At 41.8% G+C, this 20,040-nt stretch overlaps 1 protein-coding gene across 2 annotated transcripts in view; it reads left to right on the forward strand.

Annotated features, from left to right (window-relative positions):
• Positions 1-20,040, forward strand: part of phactr3b (phosphatase and actin regulator 3b) — a 75,565-nt gene that overhangs the window by 14,477 nt on the left and 41,048 nt on the right. Inside the window, exons 1-4 of one of the 2 annotated variants that reach the window (XM_061728768.1) lie at positions 10,948-11,129; positions 17,418-17,576; positions 18,303-18,377; positions 18,471-18,611. In XM_061728768.1, coding sequence (XP_061584752.1) covers positions 17,423-17,576; positions 18,303-18,377; positions 18,471-18,611 — 370 coding nt within the window. In that variant the 5' untranslated portion in view covers positions 10,948-11,129; positions 17,418-17,422. Of the gene's footprint in view, positions 1-10,947; positions 11,130-17,417; positions 17,577-18,302; positions 18,378-18,470; positions 18,612-20,040 lie in introns of those variants that run through there. The other variant, XM_061728767.1, reaches the window with a different exon arrangement.

Genomic DNA, 20,040 nt, shown 5'->3' on the forward strand with positions numbered 1-20,040 from the left:
TGTTGGGTCTTCATGGTCTCATGAGCAGCAAAGTTAATCACGTGTTGAATATAACAAACATTTTTTATTGAAGTAATCCTTTTCTTTGTTCTCTTGCCTTAAACAACCGTAGGCTCATTTTAAAACGTAATAACTAAATAAAATGCTTTAAGTTATCGTGCAATTAAATTCATGAGTTAATTCATATTACTGTAATGATGCAGCCCTGATCAGCAGGTATAGATAATGATGATGCTTCACCTTACACCCCCCTGAATGTGACCAGGGAGGGGAGCAGTCATGACCAGTCCAGCACTGCAGTCACCGCCCGACACAAAGAATGGAGTTAAGGTTTGTCCAAGGTCGTGCTGCGCAGCAGGGAGACACTGGACCCAACGTTACTCAGCACCGCAGTGCAACATTTAGAATTGGTCACCTGACGCTGCTGGAATATGCAGAAATCCTTTCAGCTTCGCCTGAAGGTTGGCAAGATCTGGTTGAACTAAAATTAAACTCGTGCTTTACTTCTTGCTCCTCTTTGGGTATTTTTAGAGCTGCCCTAAGTCCTCTGCCCTGATGCTCCTGGTGTGTCCCGGTGGGTGAAAGCAGCGGTGAAGGAATCAGCATGCAGGGCAGGATCATGTGTAGCCGGACTGATCTGGGGAAACACATTACACCTTGTGTCCAGTGAACTTCTTGGCTCTTTTAAATGAGTTAGCTGAGTTAGCTGAGTGAGGATGGGGAGGGAAATTTAAAAGAAGCTTTTTTTTTTTTTGTGCCGAGTCATGGCGCCTGCTGTTCTCCAGTCTGCAGAGACAGAGACGTCCCAGAGTCCCACAGGGAGCGTCACAGCAGAGCAGCAGGGCAGAGCATGACGTCACCCTGGACCAGTGTGAGGAGAGGACAGGAAGCCCGTTATGCAGGACTCTCCGTCCCCAGATTAGACCTTAGCAAGTACAGGGAAACGTGCAGGCTTGTCTTGATAACCACAAACAAGACAGAGCTTTGTTTTATTATTTTACATTAATTATACATGACCTTGTATCATCACATAAAAGCATTGAGGATCAAAAATGATTCAGATCCATTTTTCTGATAGTCGAAAAGACAAAAAAGATGGTAAGACTTTTGATCTATTTCTTTTTGATATATTTTTACTAGTGCTGTCAGGCGATTAAAAAAATTAATCTAATTATAATTATGATTGATTAATCTAACTAATCGCATTTTAATCTCATATCTGCTAAAGGTCCCCAAATAAAGGATTTGAATTCTAGGACATTACAAAATTGCAGTGCATGACTAATCAATTGAATACACTAAGAAAAGAAGGTTTGGAGCCAAATCAAGGCCAAAAGTTTTGCTAATTTGAAAATAAAATTTGATCCTGAAAATTCAAGTTTTGATCATGAACTTATTTTTTTACAGTTTAAATTTTTTTTTTTTCCGTATCAGATCTTTTTTTCAGTTTCAGATCTTTTTTTTCAGTTTCACATCTTTTTTTTCAGTTTCAGATCCTTTTTCAGTTTCAGACTTTTGGCCCTGATCTGGCGTAGGGGGCGTGGCATCAACTGAGAGGGGCGTGGCATCATGAGTGACAGCATAACAGAGAAGGCTGGGGACCTTCAGGAAACGTAGGTTGCAGAAGTTATCAGTAGAAGTATGATTCAACACTGTATATGCACCATATTCATGAGATTGGCAGTGGAAAAAACTGATATTAGTGACACATTTCTGTTTAAAAAGCTGTTTTAGACCGTACTTGGCACCAATCGCAGTATAAAAGCAATAAACTATGCCAGTGGTCCATGAATCAATGCTATCGTGGTATCGTGGAGGGATTCAAATTAAGAGAATAATCAGTGATAATGTGCTCATTTAAAAAAAAAAAAGTGCTAATTGGGCGAATTTGAAAATTGAGTCAATGATAAACCGGAATCAGTGGACAGACCCCCCCCCTACACACACACATATATCCCCTCCACCCTCAACAAAACAAACTGGGATCTCAACAACAACAACAACAACAACAACAACAACAACAAGGGTACCTGTACTGTACATGGTGCAGCATCCTCTGCCGGTGGCGAAGAGCATCTCTGAATGCACAACACCGGATCCTGCAGTGTGGGAGTGAGAGGGGCAGGGTAACGGCACGGTCAGGCGGGGGAGAGATTTGTCCGTCAAGACTCCTCTCCCTGGCCCTGCCCCTTCTCAACCTTTCCCCGACCCTGAACCCCAACCTGGGGCTTGCTGATTGGGCCGGAGCTTCGGGAGCTGCGTGCTGGCCTGCGGTCCCCACCCCCGGTCATCCCGTTGCTGCTTCCACCTGCCTGCGGTCCCCACCCCCGGTCATCCCGTTGCTGCTTCCACCTGCCTGCTGTGCTGCTGACGTCCCCGACCCCCCCAGTCTGGCCTTCGGCAGGAGGGTCCCCCCTTATGATCACGTCCTGGTCCAGGTTTCTACCCCCCTTATGATCCAGGTCCTGGTCCTGGTCCAGGTGTCTACCCCCTTATGATCACGTCCTGGTCCAGGTTTCTACCCCCTTATGATCCAGGTCCTGGTCCAGGTTTGTACCCCCTTATGATCCAGGTCCTGGTCCAGGTTACTACCCCCCTTATGATCCAGGTCCTGGTCCAGGTTTCTTCCTCCTAAAGGGGAGTTTTTCTTGCCACTGTTTGGCTTAAGGTTTTTCTCCCACTATGGGAGTTTTTACCTGCCATTGTTTATGTAATAATTGCTCTGGGTTTATGTTCTGGGTCTCTGGAAAGCGTCCAGAGACAACTTTTGTTGTATTAGACGCTATATAAATAAAATTGAATTGAATTGAACCTCCCATCAGGACATGGACCTGCTTTGTCCTGGTCCTGGTGAAGCCACAGATCCAGACATCACGGCCCTGTGAGCTTCACACGCTCGTCCTCAGCTCTTCCCTCCAAGCACAGCTCTGTTTTTAGGCTTCATCGTGCTCTCCCACAATAACTCATCCAGTACTGGAGCAGAACTGCCTTAAAGCATTTAAATACATGTTGTTGTGCCGGCTTGTTGCTCTGCTTGCAACAAAGACAGGTTTCTTGTCATCTAAGTGTTTAATACGCTGGAAGGACAGGGAGATGTTTGTAGTCGGTGGAATCTCCTGAAGGACGCAGTGTGACTTATTTCAGGAAAGAGACGGAGGTTCCTGTGAGCAGCAGACTCAAAGCTCTACCCACAAACTGCATGTTCACTAGGGATGGGTGATATTTTACAGTTCACGATATACCGTCAAAAAAATTCCCCACGGTAAGAATTTGTCATCACGCGGTAAAAACGATAAATTCCCGTTGATGAGGTTTTGGTGTAAAACTGATTTATGGTTCTGTGTTAAATCCACGCACAATGTACGTGAAGGAAGGAAGGAAGGAAGGAAGGAAGGAAGGAAGGAAGGAAGGAAGGAAGGAAGGAAGGAAGGAAGGAAGGAAGGAAGGAAAAAAAAAAAAAAGGAAGGAAGGAAGGAAAGAAGGAAGGAAGGAAAAAAGGAAGGAAGGAAGGAAGGAAAAAGGAAGGAAGTAAGGAAGGAAGGAAGTAAGGAAGGAAGGAAGGAAGGAAAAAAGGAAGGAAGGAAAAAAGGAAGGAAGGAAGGAAGGAAGGAAGGAAGGAAGGAAGGAAGGAAAAAAGGAAGGAAGGAAGGAAAGAAGGAAGGAAGGAAAAAAGGAAGGAAGGAAGGAAGGAAAAAAGGAAGGAAGGAAGGAAGGAAGGAAGGAAGGAAGGAAGGAAGGAAGGAAGGAAGGAAGGAAATGAGCCTGAAAGAAAGAAAGAAAGAAAGAAAGAAAGAAAGAAAGAAAGAAAGAAAGAAAGAAAGAAAGAAAGAAAGAAAGAAAGAAAGAAAGAAAGAAAGAAAGAAAGAAAGAAAGATAAATATGCGTTGATGACATTTTTGTATTGGTATTTTTTTTATCGATATCGGGATAAATGTCAGAAATGATGGTGATAAATGTTTTAGTCCATACCTCCCAGCCCTAATGTTCAGGGGAAGCTGCTCCACTCAGGCTGTCAGCCATTCACACATAATGTGTATTTTATGAATGTTTCATGTGCTGACCTACTTCCTTTTAAGAGCGGAGCCAAAGCGAGACGCCGGAGCGCCCGGCTGATCCTCCCGTCTCTCAGCCAGCGCCGCGGCCATGGCAGGACAGTGGAGACGGGGAGGGATGTGATGGCTGGGACGCTCAGGGAACGGCGTCTGTAGGCCACCCACGAAGAGTTTCTGTCAGACATTTGTTTTCATTAGATCTACAGCGTGTCCCACTGCGACGGCAGGCAGAAACAGCCTAGCGAGGCCTTCATCACACAGAAAAATGCTGGCTCCCTGTGGCCGGGGTAATTAAAGCCCAGAGCTGAACGGGGGAGAGCCATCGCTCTGACGGTCTCAGTGGGGAAGAGGGAGGAGGAGGAGGTGGGCGCTAGGGATGGGCGGTATGGACTAAAACATTTATCACGATCATTTCTGGCATTTATCCCGATAACGATAAAAATGACGATTAAAAAAATACCAATTCAACTCCACCTTTGTAACTATAAATCTATCACCACATTCAGTCTTTGGAGCCCCCAAATCACTGCTCTAAAATAATACTAGATGCTACTAAACTACACCAATTAAATTGAATTAATAAAAACCAATTAAATTAGTACACCTGTACTGCAAAACTGGAATGACTCAAATGAAACAAGTTTGAAATGTAAGAACAGATTCAACATTTATTCAAACTGTATGCTTAAACAGTGGTGTAGCAGGGCGAGTGCTACGGGGCCCGACCGACAGGATAGACAGGACACGGAGTTTTGTGCAGAACCCTTTATTTGCAGTTAAACACCGCCACACGTGCACAAGCACAGCATCCAACACGACATCAGCAGATTCAGCTTCAGTCCCCCACCACCTTGCTGCTGTCCAGCCCTGCCTTATAAGGCAGGCAGGGTGGAGAGGCTGACGGCACACATGTGTCCCGTCAGCCTGAGTGGCTGCAGCTCCTCCACCCTGCCACAAGTGGGATAACGGTGCAAACAGCAAAAGTACCATTGTCCTTCAAGTTTTCTTAGCTTATAAAATTACAAAGTAGAAAAAAATACAACCTGATAAATAAAGACACAGGACAAATAAATAATCACTGAAAATAAAATCCTATCAGTGATGACCTCTTATAATATAAATAAAATGTGCAAATTAACCTGTGGTTGGAACATGCCACAAATTAGATACTATTGCAATTTTTTTACGTAATTGTCAAACATTATATCAAAATGTAACAACCATTTCCTTCTGTTGGGTAATAAAATTGCAAAAAAAAGTGCAAAAGACAACATGATGAAGAACAAAAATATAAGGCCATCCTTTGCACTCACTGTTTTTTGCAGATTCTGCACATAATAGATGATGTTTGCTCCTCGTCTCTCTTTTTAAATCCAAACCAGTTCCAGATTACGGAGCTGGAGCCTCGTTTAACAACCAGCTCCTCGCTCTCAGATCCGCCTTCCGCCATGTTTGTTAAGGCTGATTTATGGTTCTGCGTTAAATCCACGCAGAGCCTACAGCGTACCCTACGCAAAAACGTCATCAACGGGAATTTATCGTTTTTACCGCGAGATGACAAATTCTTACCGTGGGGAATTTTTTTGGCGGTTTATCGTGAACGGTAAAATATCACCCATTCCTAGTGGGCGCCACAGCTGCAAAAATCACGCTGTTGACTCTGAGTGCTGGCTAAGGCCACGTTTACACAGAGCCGGGTATTTACAAAAACGGATATTTCCCCCTCTACGTTTTGAAAAATACCATAATTTCCAGGAACCTGCATCAATATCTGTTAAGGTGCTATGAGCAGCCAAACCTACAGGGGGCAGTGTAACGAGAAGATAAAGTCATGCTAGCCAATCAGAATCCTGGAAAAAAAACCTGTAACAAATGACACGAGTGACTACGGTGGCCAAATAAATTATAAACACAGGTGTCACTCATGACGCTGGTGATGTTTCTGTCTCATAATGTGACGTTCTGAAACCTAAATGTCCGTTTCTCTCCGTTTACAAGCAAACGTGAAGACGGAGCTTTTGCAAAATCTCCACTTTGGCCGGAGTTTTCAGGAATGATCGTTTTCGGTGATTTTGAGCTTCGTTTTGGTGTAAACGAACGGCCAAAACGCATGACAACACCACTGTTTTTGCTACGTGTAAACGGGGCCTAAGAGTACATGTACGTCCTCTCAGATTTCAGGCCCAAAGAGTTGACATGAATCCCGTTCAGTGCCGTCCAGTGGTTCTGGTGGACTTCAGATGAAGACCCAGAACACAGAAGCAAAACAGCCACCCAAGTTTGGTCTGTTTTCATGTCATTTACTGTAACTGACTTTCTTTGTGTCCAAAGCTGATTTTCATTGGACTACGTCAGCTTTATCAAACCTCCACCGCAGACGAACAAACACGGCCGAGTTCAGCTGCTCCCAACCTGGAAACAAACGCTTTCACAGATGCTTTACTGTTGACAAGCGTGTGTGGCAGAGTAAAGGTCTTTATTAAAACCTCCCAGCAGCAGCAGAGCAGAGTTCAGTCCTCAGGGTGGTGGTGACGCTCAGACTGGCAGCAGAGGGAATACCAGAAACAGCTGGATCTGGAAGCTGGAACTCAGGAACTGAAACACTGGTCAGTCAGAGGAATCACCAGGTAGACCAGAGAGAGGAACAGACACCAGAGACGCTCAGACAGAACTCCTGGGACAGAAGGCTGAGGTGAAAACCAGGAGACAGGTGGAAAGGTCGGAGACAGGTGGACAGGTCGGGGACAACCAGTGTAAAGTCCGGCCTGACACCAGAACAACCTGCAGTGACTGAGGGGAGTGTTAAGTAGCAGCCCAGGGCTGATTCCAGATGTGGAGCAGGTGTGGTAACCATGGTGACATGAGGAGGAGGAGCTGGCAGGTGTGGTAACCATGGTGACATGAGGAGGCGGAGCTGGCAGGTGTGGTAACCATGGTGACGTGAGGAGGCGGAGACAAATTCCTGTTCCGTTTGATGGGGATATTCTGTTAGGTGTTTACATGACTGAATATTCAGGTTTTAAAAGGAGTAACCCAGGGCTCATATTGGGGTTTTTAAAAACCTGAATATGAGCAAATTCGGGTTATTCAAAGGGGTTATTGGTGTTTACATGGCCGTGCAAATTCGGGTTATTGCCAATATTTGGGTTTTAAAAGAGTTATTGATGCATGGAAACGTAGTCATTGTGCACACAGATTGGTGCTTCCATTCAGGGGGGGGGCGCAGGAGTTATTGCCAATATTTGGGTTTCCATCACTAGAACTAGTGAGTGCTTTGTGCTTGGAGGTTTATGCCCCCCCTAGCTGCAGGTTTGGTAGTTATAATGCTGTTTGCTGCATGCTTCTTCCCCTCCTGTCATGCCCCCCCGACGTGTCCCACCCCCACTTCACAAACACAACACGCTGCTGCTGCAGACGTCTTTTACATTCACCGTTCACCCCCACTACAAACACCAACCTGCCAGGCTAACTTTGTCCTTATATCCGGGTGATGCGGGGGGGGTTTGGTTGCTACAGAGGTTTGTGTTGCTCATCCACTCAACTTCTGTCTCTGTTGTGACGAAACGCAGCCAATGGAAATATGAGCGGCCTTCAAAACAGAAACGCCTTGTTTCTAGTTGTTTGTCACTGTTGGGTATACAGGACTGTCTCAGAAAATTAGAATATTGTGATTTTCTGTAATGCAATTACAAAAACAAAAATGTCATACATTCTGGATTCATTACAAATCAACTGAAATATTGCAAGCCTTTTATTATTTTAATATTGCTGATCATGGCTTACAGCTTAAGAAAACTCAAATATCCTATCTAAAAAAATTTGAATATTCTGGGAATCTTAATCTTAAACTGTAAACCATAATCAGCAATATTAAAATAATAAAAGGCTTGCAATATTTCAGTTGATTTGTAATGAATCCAGAATGTATGACATTTTTGTTTTTGTAATTGCATTACAGAATATAAAGAACTGTATCACAATATTCTAATTAATGAGACAGTCCTGTATACAGGACATCCCCATAGTCAAGCACAGACATAAAAGTCGATTCAACAAGTCTCTTTTTGGAATAAAAGGAAAAACAGGCCTTATTTCTAAAATAAAAACCCAATTTCAGCTTCAACTTCTTCACTAGATGCTGAATATGAGGCTTAAAAGATAATGTCTCATCAATTAGGAATCCAAGATACCGATATTGTGACACTGTCTCAATTTCAGCACCTTGAACAATAATTGATGGAGATTCGCTGGCTTGGATTTGGCCTTGAAAATGTCATGAGTTTTGTTTTATGAGCATTTAGAAGAAGCTTCAGTTTAAACGGGGTACACTGCACATTTTGTTGTTTTATTCTTTTACTAGTTTTTTAGGTGTGTGTAAAACGTTTCTGTGATCATGGGTGTGGGTGTGCGTGAATGTGTGTGTTTAGCACAGAGCAGACTGGCCCAGTTCTAACATGTGCGTCTCTGTGCTGCTGCACCTCCTCGCCCAAGCTCATCACTCACGTTTCTAACTGACCACATTTTGCGACACAACCGTCCGCCATGTCCGCCACCCTCAGCCATATCATAGGAAGCCTTGTAAATATTGAATTAGGTTTGCGTTTGCCGAGCAGCAACATCATTGGTTTATGTTCTTTACTTACCGTGTGTGTCCCTGAGGACAGATCCAGCTGCCGATTGCTCTCGTCTCCGATGCTGCTCACAACTTTCTGTTAGTAATGCACGAGTGAAGATCCAGTTCAAACAATAAAGGCTTTGCTTTACTGAAGGATGTTCACTGATTCATTCATAATTACCATGGAATTGGCAAAAGAGGTTAAGAATGTGCAGAAATGAGATCTGAACACATGTGTAAATTCATTTTTTCTCTCATTTGATGTACATTTCTGGCCTTAAGTTGAAATTTCTGCATTGTTTTCAGCCGAATTATAGGAGCAGCTTGGTGAACGCAGTACTGCCTCTGATTCCCTGAATTAGCTTTTCACGCCACAGCTGGTTCTCAGTGTTGAGATTTCCCCTAAAAGTTTCATATTCTGAAATAACATTGTCAAGGTTTTAACTCCACAGTCAGGTTGAACCACAAACAGGTTATCTATGCACCCGCGGGCCTAATGGCATGTATCTTTATTATTATATTATACTCATAATGTAAAGTCTCATCATAGCATCTCCTAGTTTTATCTGGGGATGGATGGTTAAGAAGCGTTCATTTAAAATCCCCTCTACCTTTCTCTCCATTCCTGCTTCCCCGCCCCTGTTTTCAATTTTAGAGCCGCTGCTCTTTTGCAACATTCATGCCATAAATACTTGATATCATCACTTAGCTGAAACTTTCATGGTGCTATTTTAACTTCAAACTCAAATCTGTGGCTTCATTTTGCAGTTAGTTGCACTGCTGTTAGTTAAAAACTCATTGAGTGAATTAAACACAAAGATGAGTGGCTCAGCCAGCAACTTTACAACATTAAGATTATAAAATGATTGATGACGGGATTGAAACTCTTAATCTTAGATGTCTTTTTTTGTAGATGTTTCTGACACCTTTTTAATATCACTGGGATAAAACCACATTTTAGACTGTCGGCTAAATGGCATATTTCAACAGCTCAACACACCTTTTATAAAGGAAAAGCACAGGTTTTATTCATGGCATTATAAATAAAGGAAGTGTTCTGATTATGACATTTAGTTGCAGTCAGGGTCTTTTATTGTGTACGTTAGTTTATTACCATGACTTACAGCGGCTCCCTTTGGCCTTGAAAAAAAACCCAACATGAATAAATGATCCTTCTGAATTCATTTTTAGTCATATAATTAGTTTATCTTGTTGGGCAGTTATCTTGGAGTTTGAGAGAACTATTTTTAATTTCTATATTTCTATATTTATTTTTAAAGCTGCAGCTAAATGTTTTATTTATATTAAAGTGGGTACTTTTTATTTGACTTTTACACAAATATAGACTGAAATAGCCCTACAGTCCACAGTATATTTAGTGGTTGTAACAGCTAAAATAAATAAAAGATGAAAACTTTTAAAATCCCTGTTGTTTCTTGCAGCTCCCGACAATTTTTTTTTTGTAGAAGTGGAAGCAAAATGGCTCTTTTGATAATAAAGGTTGCAGACACCTGATTTACAGTAAAAAGATTCAAAAGAAATATCGATTCAAAATTTACTTTTTGTTCTGCAAATTCAGAAACAATGACTCACTTATTCTGGCTGTCTCATTGTTCAAACTTTTTGGAGTGATGTGTAATTTTGTGTCTGAAAGCTTTGAAACTGATTTCAAATTATTTTGGAAGGACGTGTTTGGTGTTTTTGACCATGAAACGATTAGAACAAAGCCAAAAGAAACATTTATTATTAATTTGTTGATTATCCTTGCAAAATTCCACATCCACAAATCCAAATTCTTACACAAAAAACTCTCTTTTTTAACTTTTCATTGTGAATTCAATCAGTATCTGGACTCCATTAAGTTTTCTACTAATTCAAAAGCAATCAAAACCATAAATGTAAATGTTTATGCTTTCTGTTATAATTTCATCCCCCCTGGCTGGTTATAATGTGTTGTGCTTTCTGTTTTGTTTTTTATTTGAGTTATACTCTTTATATGTTATAATTCAACTTGAATTTGCACAATGTGAAGATTTGTAATCATTGTACTTTTTGCAAATGTTAAATAAAAAAACAAAGAAACAAAAACAAAATACCGCTGTCTATCCGTGACCAAAACAAACGTCTCTCCGTGACGTCAGTACTACTACCGTGCAGCGGGGGCGGGACGTGTCGGTTCGTTTGCTCCTCCTCCTCGTCCCGCCGGGAGGGGCGGCTCCACGTGACGCTCCGCGACTCCAGCAGCGAGTTGCTCACTTTCTCTCATTTCTGCTATACTTCACCACCCCTGTTCAAAATAAGGGACCTACCTCGCACCCTCTTTTTTTAAACAACGTTTCGGAGTTAAAGAAAAAGAAGAAGCAAATAAAGGAAGAACGCACGCAGCGTAATGAGCAGTTTCCCGGAGTAAAGGATGATTTCAGCGACAGCTGCAGGAATACTGGAATAACTGTGGACCATCAGTGAGTATTTCCCTGAAAAATGTGCGTTTTGTTCACCACTACCAGTTTATCATCACAGGATTTACCCAAAACATACATTTATCCCTGCAGTGAAACACCAGCAGTTTGTTTCCAGTGTCTTCTTCTAATAATGTTAATTATTAGAGGAAGTATAATCTCTAATAATAATGAGTCCGGGCGCTCAGCGGGGAGTTTCTGCTGAGATTTACTTGAATGATTTTTATTTATTTAATTTTTTTTTGTCAGACCCAAAGTTTAATCATAACCGAATTTAAAAAAAACAAACAAACCAGCAAATAATAAGAAAAAGCGTGAAGAATAAATAAAAAAGCAGCGCCAGTGATGAGGCTGTTTGGATCTTCTCTGCTTTATCTCTAGCAGAAATCTGAGGCACGAATGTTGTCTAGTCTTCAACATTTGACATGAGCTGGTAATTATATATATACATAGTACTCGAGTTGTGAAGTAAAATCAGGGGGGATGGTGGATTTTATCATATGGGGACAGATAATTTGTGCTGATTACAAATAATATAATATATTACAAATAATAGCAGTGACCAAAACACCTGCAGAAATACTGCAGGAATGACATAGCAGCAGTTAAATGCAGCCTTCTGTAAGCTTTAAATATCCACTGGGCTTACATCAAATACATCAAAACACAACAATAAAAAACACTTTTCTGAACTTATCAATATGACTCTGTCCTTCACAGGATAAGTAAAATGGATCACTGCAAAAACTCAAAATCTTAACAAGAATATTTGTCTTATTTCTAGTTAAAATGTCTCATTTTAGTAAAAAAATCTCATTACACTTAAAACAAGACTCATCACTGGAAAAAACAACAATTTTCACCTGTTTCAAGTAGATTTTCATTTGAAATAAGTAGAAAAATCTGCCAGTGGAACAAGATTTTTTTGCTTGTAATAAGAAGATAAATCTTGTCCCACTGGCAGATTTTCCTACTTATTTCAAGTGAAAATTTACTTGAAACAGGTGAAAATTGTCAAATAAGTTATTTTTCTGGTGATGACTCTAAATGTTGAAATAGCAGTAAAACCACATTCATTGATGAAATGACATAAGGGATGGAAAGGAGGGATGGCAGTTTTACAGGGGGATGATTTGGACCGTTTTTATTACAGGGGGGGATGCCATCCCCCCTCATCCCCCCTCATCTCCAGTACTGTGTGTGTGGATGGATGGATGGATGGATGGATGGATGGATGGATGGATGGATGGATGGATGGATGGATGGATGGATGGATGGATGGATGGATGGATGGATGGATGGATGGATGGATGGATGGACGGACGGACGGACGTATCTGGATGTGTGTGTTCCATCTTGCCTCTTGAATGAATATTTCAACATTACTTCCCAATTAAAAATAGTCTTCTTCTTCCTGACTTCCCTCATGCTCCAGTACACGCTGCGTGCTGATTGGCTGCAGCTCTGCTCTCTCTGTGGCAACAGCCTTGCCTTCCACCCAGCAACTCCGTGTTCCTCATGCTGGGGTGACTCTCTGCCTCGGAGGGCCTGTTTTCTGCAGCATTCAGCTGGTCGCCATGGCAACTGCAGCCTGACCCTTCCCTGCTTGTTACAGTCACAGCTTGACCTGATTTCTCCTGCATCCTGGCCAGAATCTCCCAGTCTGAACAACTGACCTGCTTCTCACATGAGGAGTGGTGATGGAGGAGGCAGAGCAGCAGAGTCTGCTCAGGTTTTACTGCTCAGGTTCTACTGCTCAGGTTCTACTGCTCAGGTTCTACTGCTCAGGTTCTACTGCTCAGGTTCTACTGCTCAGGTTCTACTGCTCAGGTTCTACCGGGGTTGCTTTGCATTTGTTAACGCAATTAAACCCAGGGCTGGGGATCCATTCAAATGTCAATAATCAATTCATTTCTGATTCTTAAGATTCAGAATCGATTATCACCATTTGATTCGATTCGATTCCGATATTGATTTGGGTTAGTGTTATTAAAACTGTTTTTTCAGCTGTTGCATGAATGATATGACTGTAGTTCTGCAACATATTAATACTAGTATTATATTGAGATTAAACAGCAAGTATTGCAGCTAATGATGCTGTAAGGACCAATCAGCTCCCAGAATGCTGATAGAACTGAAACAGAAACATCGTGGGTCAGAATTACCAAACAGATCCAGGGAGGAAACAGAGACGGAGGAAATCAGTTTTATTTTTTTCCCACATTCCGTTTAAATTTGAATTTGGTTTTTAGCATTTTATGCAAATGTAACCCCAAGACAGTATATAAAGTAATGAAATATAGACAATGTATGCAATTATAACTGAAAAATGTTTTCCTACCTTTAAACATATTTAAAAGCAAAAACATGGCACCAGTTATTCTTGTTTCCAACAAAACATTCCTTTTTTGGGCATAAACAGAAAAATACCAAAAGTTGTAATGATTAAAAAAAATCAATTTTTAATAATTAATATGAGAATCGATTTAGAATCGGAAAATCTGCAAACCTTACCGATCTAAGGATTTGATGTTTCTCCATAAAATATACCTGGTACTAGCTGGAAGGTTTTGTGTATTTGGAGAACACATTTCTGGTCTCATCTTCATGTTTTTCTTGGATCTTCTTGTGAATTTGCCACACGATTTCCAGGTCCAACCCTGTTTTAATCCCTTCTTCATCTATCCTCACCTCTGGAATAGGCTTGTGTTGAAAAAAATCTTTTTTTCCCGATTCTAAATCGATTCTCATATTCATTCCTTAAAATCGATTCGTATGTCTAAAGATTGATTTTTTTTCATCATTACAACTTTTAGTTTTTTTATGTTTTGTTGGAAACAAGAATAACTGGTGCCATGTTTTTGCCTTTAAATATGTTTAAAGGTATGAAAACATTAAAGTTTTCAGTTATAATTGCATAAATTGTCTATATTTCATTACTTTATATACTTTATTGGGGTTACATTTGCATAAAATGCTAAAAACCAAATTCTCAAAGATTAAAAACCGAAATAGACAGAAAATGTAAAAAATTAAAACAGAATGTGGGAAAAAATCTAACCGATTTCCTCCGTCTCTGTTTCCTCCCTGGATGTGTTTGGTAATTCTACACGATGTTTCTGTTTCAGTTCTATCAGCATTCTGGGAGCTGATTGGTTCTTACAACATCATTAGCTGCAATACTTGCTGTTGAATCTCAATATAATACTAGTATTAATATGTTGCAGAACTACAGTCATATCATTCATGCAACAGCTGAAAACAGTTTTAATAACACTAACCCAAATAGATATTGGATTTGGATCGAATCAAATCTTGATGATTGTTTATGTAATAATTGCTCGGGGGTTTATGTTCTGGGTCTCTGGAAAGCGTCTAGACTCTAGAGACAACATCTGTTGTATTAGACGCTATACAAATAAAATTTAATTGAAATTGAATTGATAATTGATTCTGAATCTTAAGAATCGGAATTGAATCGATTCTTGACATTTGAATGGATCCCTAGCCCTAATAAGTTGTATTATGTGTGATTTTTATCAAGAGCGCAGAATGTATTTCTTAAAGCAGCACAATGTAACTTTCAGGTTTGGTTGAGTTTGGCGGCTCCTGTGGACAAAAGCGGTAGTGTTTTACCAGAAAGAACTACATTTCCCATGAGCACCAGCGCGTACTGCCGGAAAACTCCTGTTCCCGTCGCTGCATTTGTTTTGATGGTGAATGAAATAAGACGGGACGGACTTTCAAAACTACTTTTCTGTTTTCAGCGGTCGTTTGCAGGATGGATAGTGAAGAGGTAATGGATCTATTTTTGGATAAACAATATAATATGACGAAGTTGAAAATCACTAAGTTCAACTTGGTTTCATTAGTGAAGTCTCCCCCGCCCCCCTGTCCTGTTTCAGAGAGATAATGCTCCCCAAATTACAAACTCATACGCTAGTCCAACATACTTACTGACAAAATAAAAAAATACTTTATAACCTGTGAATAACTGAATGTTTTGCAGATCAGCCCTGCACAATTTTACAGTTCTCAGGAAAAATACTATAAATGTTCTATACATTTTCTTTGCATTGCATTCTTTCCTCTAGTGCTGTAATTCTTTTTAATTGTATTGTACATCCCTCCTCGTCTTCCAGCTCACGCCAGCGAGTGAACGCCGGGCCAATGTTTATTCTTGTCCGGGGATTTAGCTTGTTACTCTCCCGCTTCCTTTTTTCTCCTCCTCCGATAAAACTTTTATTTTCTTGGGTTTTTCCGCTGCTTGGGCCATGACACCAGCTTCTGCTGAGCTCTGCTCCACGCCCCGCCCAGCTTTGGTCTCCACTACGAATGGGGAAGGAGGGGGAAGTGACGTATGCCGTAAAGCAGTCAAAGCCGTAAAAATGTGTAGTTTTTTAGTGTGGCAGGGTTCCTACCATGCTCCTCAAAGTTACATAGTGCCAGTGAAGGAGATACAGACCCCTCAGACCATGACAGAGGTTCATTAAACCTGTTGGAAGTTGATGTTCCATCACAATGATGATGATGAAACATTAAGCTGGAAAAGTTCCACTGTGCTGCTTTAAGTGAGACTTGTATCAGACGTTGTGGGGTGAAGGTGCAGGTGGAAGTGTCCCTGCACGGCCCACGCCTCGGCTGGAGCTCCCTGAGGTGTCAGCTCGTGGTTGGAGCCAGACAGTGTAGGAGGGCCTATTCCTGTCCTCCCTCCATCCCTCCATCCCTCCATCCCTGTCAGCTCCGTCTCTTCTCGTGTCTCCCTGCTGCCGTCGTTGGGACACGTCTTCCAGAGCTGATCCCCCAGACTTAAGGGGACTTCACCATGCAGGAGGACCTGCTGAGACGGGTGCATCCAGTTGCGTTGCAGGGTCTTTGATTAATGCAGTAGTTCCCAAACTGGGGGGCGCGCCCCCTAGGGGGGGCGGGGCGCGGTGCTATTGCAGGGGGGGTGGGGTGAGGTTGGAAGGTAGATTAATTAAAAAAAACAAACTTTTTTTTTCTTTTTTAAGATTTTTTATTTCTTTAAGATTTTGCCTTCAACACATATGTGCAGTGAGAGAGACAGGAAATAGGGGGAAGAGAGAAGGGGAATGACATGAAGTAATGGTCTGGCCGGTGGGAATCTAACCAGGACCTGCAGCTTCAGGTCTAGGGCTGGGTGATATGGACCAAAAGTCATATCTGGATATTTTCTAGCTGAATGTTGATACTCGATATATATCGATATTTTTTCTGTGCCATAATTGGGGTTTCCCCCAAAGCATTATAGCATAGCATCTCTGTTAGCATCTCTGTTAGCTTCATTTTTTCTGAGGCAAACCCTTAAAAAAACAGTCAGTTTTAATACAAAGCCTTGTGCCAAATGTCACACAGGTTCATTTATTAACAGAGGTCTGCACAATATCAAAATGTATAAAACAAATGAAATAAAAATAAACTGCCTGCATATATAGAATAAAAATGTTTCTTGAATAAAATAAAACAAATATCCCTTTCCTGCATAACAATTAAATTAAAATACACTGTGCAATTAATACAATGTAGACAGTAACAGGCAGACTTTTCCACTAAGGTTGACAGTTGTGCAAATAACAAAACATTTGTGCAAATCTCAAATAAAACATTCAAGTCAATTTGTCACAAAATAAGCTATATCAAAATCATTAAAAAAAAAAAATATATATATATATATTATTTTTAAATCGATATAAACGATATTGTCTCGTACCATATCGTGTTTGAAAATATATCGATATATATTAAAATCTGGATATATCGCCCAGCCCTACTCAGGTCCCACAACTACCCGGTGCTACTGAGGTAGATGCATGTGGTAACCTCTCACCTGCAACCGGTTTGAGAGGATCTGGAACACCCCACTCACTGAAAAGGTGTGGGGATTAAAGCTGACATTTTTGCAGAACAATTGTTGAAATTTTGATTATTTGTTTACTGCTGTTTTTTTTTCCTCAGGGAGCTGGTTATTTTTGGAAAAAAATATGTTGAAAGTAATGCATAAAAGCGTCCCGTTGTGCACGTGTGTCGGGGCGAGGGAGGAGCCGCCCTGGAACCATGTGAGTCTCTCAGACAATGGGATTCTCTGTGCTGGAATCAATAAGGCCTTTACGGCCGCTGGCCCGAGCCCAGCGCCCTCACATGATGCCGGGGTGTCCGGAATATTCACGCTATTAAATTAGGAGTGATTAAAGACATTCTCAGGTCCTGGGCGTGTTGCAGCGCTGATCCGCTCCTCTGGCCCCCGTGTTGAAGCAGCGGTTTGTGTTCCAGATGTGATGGACCAGCAGAGGGCGCTGCACGCCGGCTGCCTGGTCTCGGGGGTCCGGACGCCCCCCGCCCGCCGCAACAGCAAACTGGCCAGTCTGGGACGAATCTTTAAGCCCTGGAAATGGAGAAAAAAGAAGAACGAGAAGCTGAAGCCCTCAGCGAGTGAGTACTACGTTTACATGCAGTCAAAATTCGGGTTATTGCTAATATTCCGGTTACTGAAACATTCGGAATATTCCATTTACATGGTAATTAATCATTCAGGATATCTGGATCAAACCAGCGACGCACGGAGAACGTGATGACGCAATTCCCGTCATTTCTGCTTCTTCTTCCTGTATCCAAATTCAAAACAAATGCTGCTTCGCGCAACTTTTCTCTCACCTTCTGGTAAATCTTCTATCCCGGTACTTTCTACCGTCTACAAATGCAGAAATGTTCATATCCTTCATTACATTTATGAAGTGATTAGTCTCCTCCTGGTCTTGGTTTCTCCGTGTTTATAAGAACTTCCTGGACTCAAAAGACCAGGATTCCTTGTGAACAGAGCATGTGCAGAAAACAGATTCCTGTTCTGTTTGATGGGGATATTCTGTTTGGTGTTTACATGACCCAATATTCAGGTTTTAAAAGGAGGAACCCAGGGCTCATATTGGGGCTTTTAAAAACCTGAATATGAGCAAATTCTGGTTATTCAAAGGGGTTATTGGTGTTTACATGGTCGTGCAAATTCAGGTTATTGCCAATATTGGGGTTTAAAAGGGTTATTGATGCATGGAAACGTAGTCAGTGATCACACAGATTGGTGCTTCCATTCGGGGGGGGGAGTTTTTTTTTTCCTCCTCCTCCATTCACTGACCCAGTTTTCTCCATGTTTGTGTTTTGCAGCGGCGGAGAAGAAGGCAGCTGTACGGCAGAAGAGAGACGAGCTTGTGAGGCGAGGCCCCCGGGAGGAGGAAGCAGGTGCAGACTCAGAGATTAGCTCACGTTCCCGAGCATGCAGCCGTACGCTGCCCCGTGCAGCTGCACTCACTGCTGTTGTGTGTGGCTGTGCAGAGGCAGACCTGGCCTGTGGGGGGGACGGCGAGGACCCAGACACCCCCACCCAGTCTGACGGGGAGGACAGGGACGAGGAGCCGGCGCCGCCTCCGGCCAGCGGCGCTGAGGATCCTGGGAGTGATGGGGAAACTTCCACAGGTACGGTAGGGTTTTCTACAAATGACAGGAAGTTTTATGTTCAATAAAGGGAATGCACATGACGTCCCAGATGTGACTTCACAGAGGGTTACACCCACTGAGTGTCAGAAAGACTGAGTGTCAGAAAGACTGAGTGTCAGCATAAACTTTCAGTTTGAGCAACTGGAAAACATCTAAAATGGGAAAGAGCTGCTGTGGGATCGACTGTACTCATAGATTTAGCAAGAAATCGGAGTTATCGTTTTACAGACTGATGAAAAATAATCTTAAGAGACAAATGGATCGCTGCAATTCACAGAAACAACTGGATTCCAGACACCGAAACGTGGATTTGTGGTTCCCATTTTGTATCAGGTAATGTTGGATTTTTGGGTAGCTAACGTTAAACGGTCAAATCATAAAGTTCGGTGTCCTCATCACTTTAATTTCACCAACAAATCCTGCCTTGAAGTCGGACCAAGCGTCAAGACTTTTGTATCTTCAAGCTTTGCTTCGTGTATTTCCCCGGCATAGAAATTAAGTACACATAAATATCAGGAAACTGGATTCGTGGCCAAATATGAATGTCCATGGACCACTGGTTCTTGGTAACTGTACCAAATATGAATGTCCATGGACCACTGGTTCTTGGTAACTGTACCAAATATTAATGTCCATGGACCACTGGTTCTTGGGGTAACTGTACCAAATATTAATGTCCATGGACCACTGGTTCTTGGTAACTGTACCAAATATTAATGTCCATGGACCACTGGTTCTTGGTAACTGTACCAAATATTAATGTCCATGGACCACTGGTTCTTGGTAACTGTACCAAATATTAATGTCCATGGAACACTGGTTCTTGGGGTAACTGTACGGGACCCTCTATTCTTTCTCATCGCACTCATTTTTGCTTCTGTAAGAAAGTTCCATGGAGCTGCCATAAACCTGCTGCTCTGTCCATACAGGTAGGGTGGATGCAGATCACAGTCACAGTGATGCATTTAGCTCTTAAAGAGCCAGAAAGATCTTGGGGAAAAACAAATGTGGGGAAAAAAGGGAATGAGACATGAAGTGGTGATGAATAAATGCAGTTTAAAACGGACGGCTGTTGAATCAGCCTTGTGCAACTTTGGCAAGGCAAGTTTATTTGTATAGCACAATTCAACACAAGGTCATTCAAAGTGCTTTACATCAACATTAAAAGCGGCAAGACACAATTAAACAGTAAATAACAAATAAAATGAAATAAAATGATCAGAAAAGAGGTAAAATAATAAAAAGCACAAGTTGTTATAAAGTAAGGGCAGTAGAGTACAGCAGGTTCATCTCATTCTTACAATGGCAAGAATTACATTTCTATACGGTCAAAACTTACAAAGACCAGGTCAAATACAGTATTACAAAGTAATCTGTGCTGATTCGTGCGGTGAATTAAACCAATTTG

This window comes from Cololabis saira, chromosome 8 (assembly GCF_033807715.1).
Source record: "Cololabis saira isolate AMF1-May2022 chromosome 8, fColSai1.1, whole genome shotgun sequence".
NCBI lineage: Eukaryota > Metazoa > Chordata > Actinopteri > Beloniformes > Belonidae > Cololabis > Cololabis saira.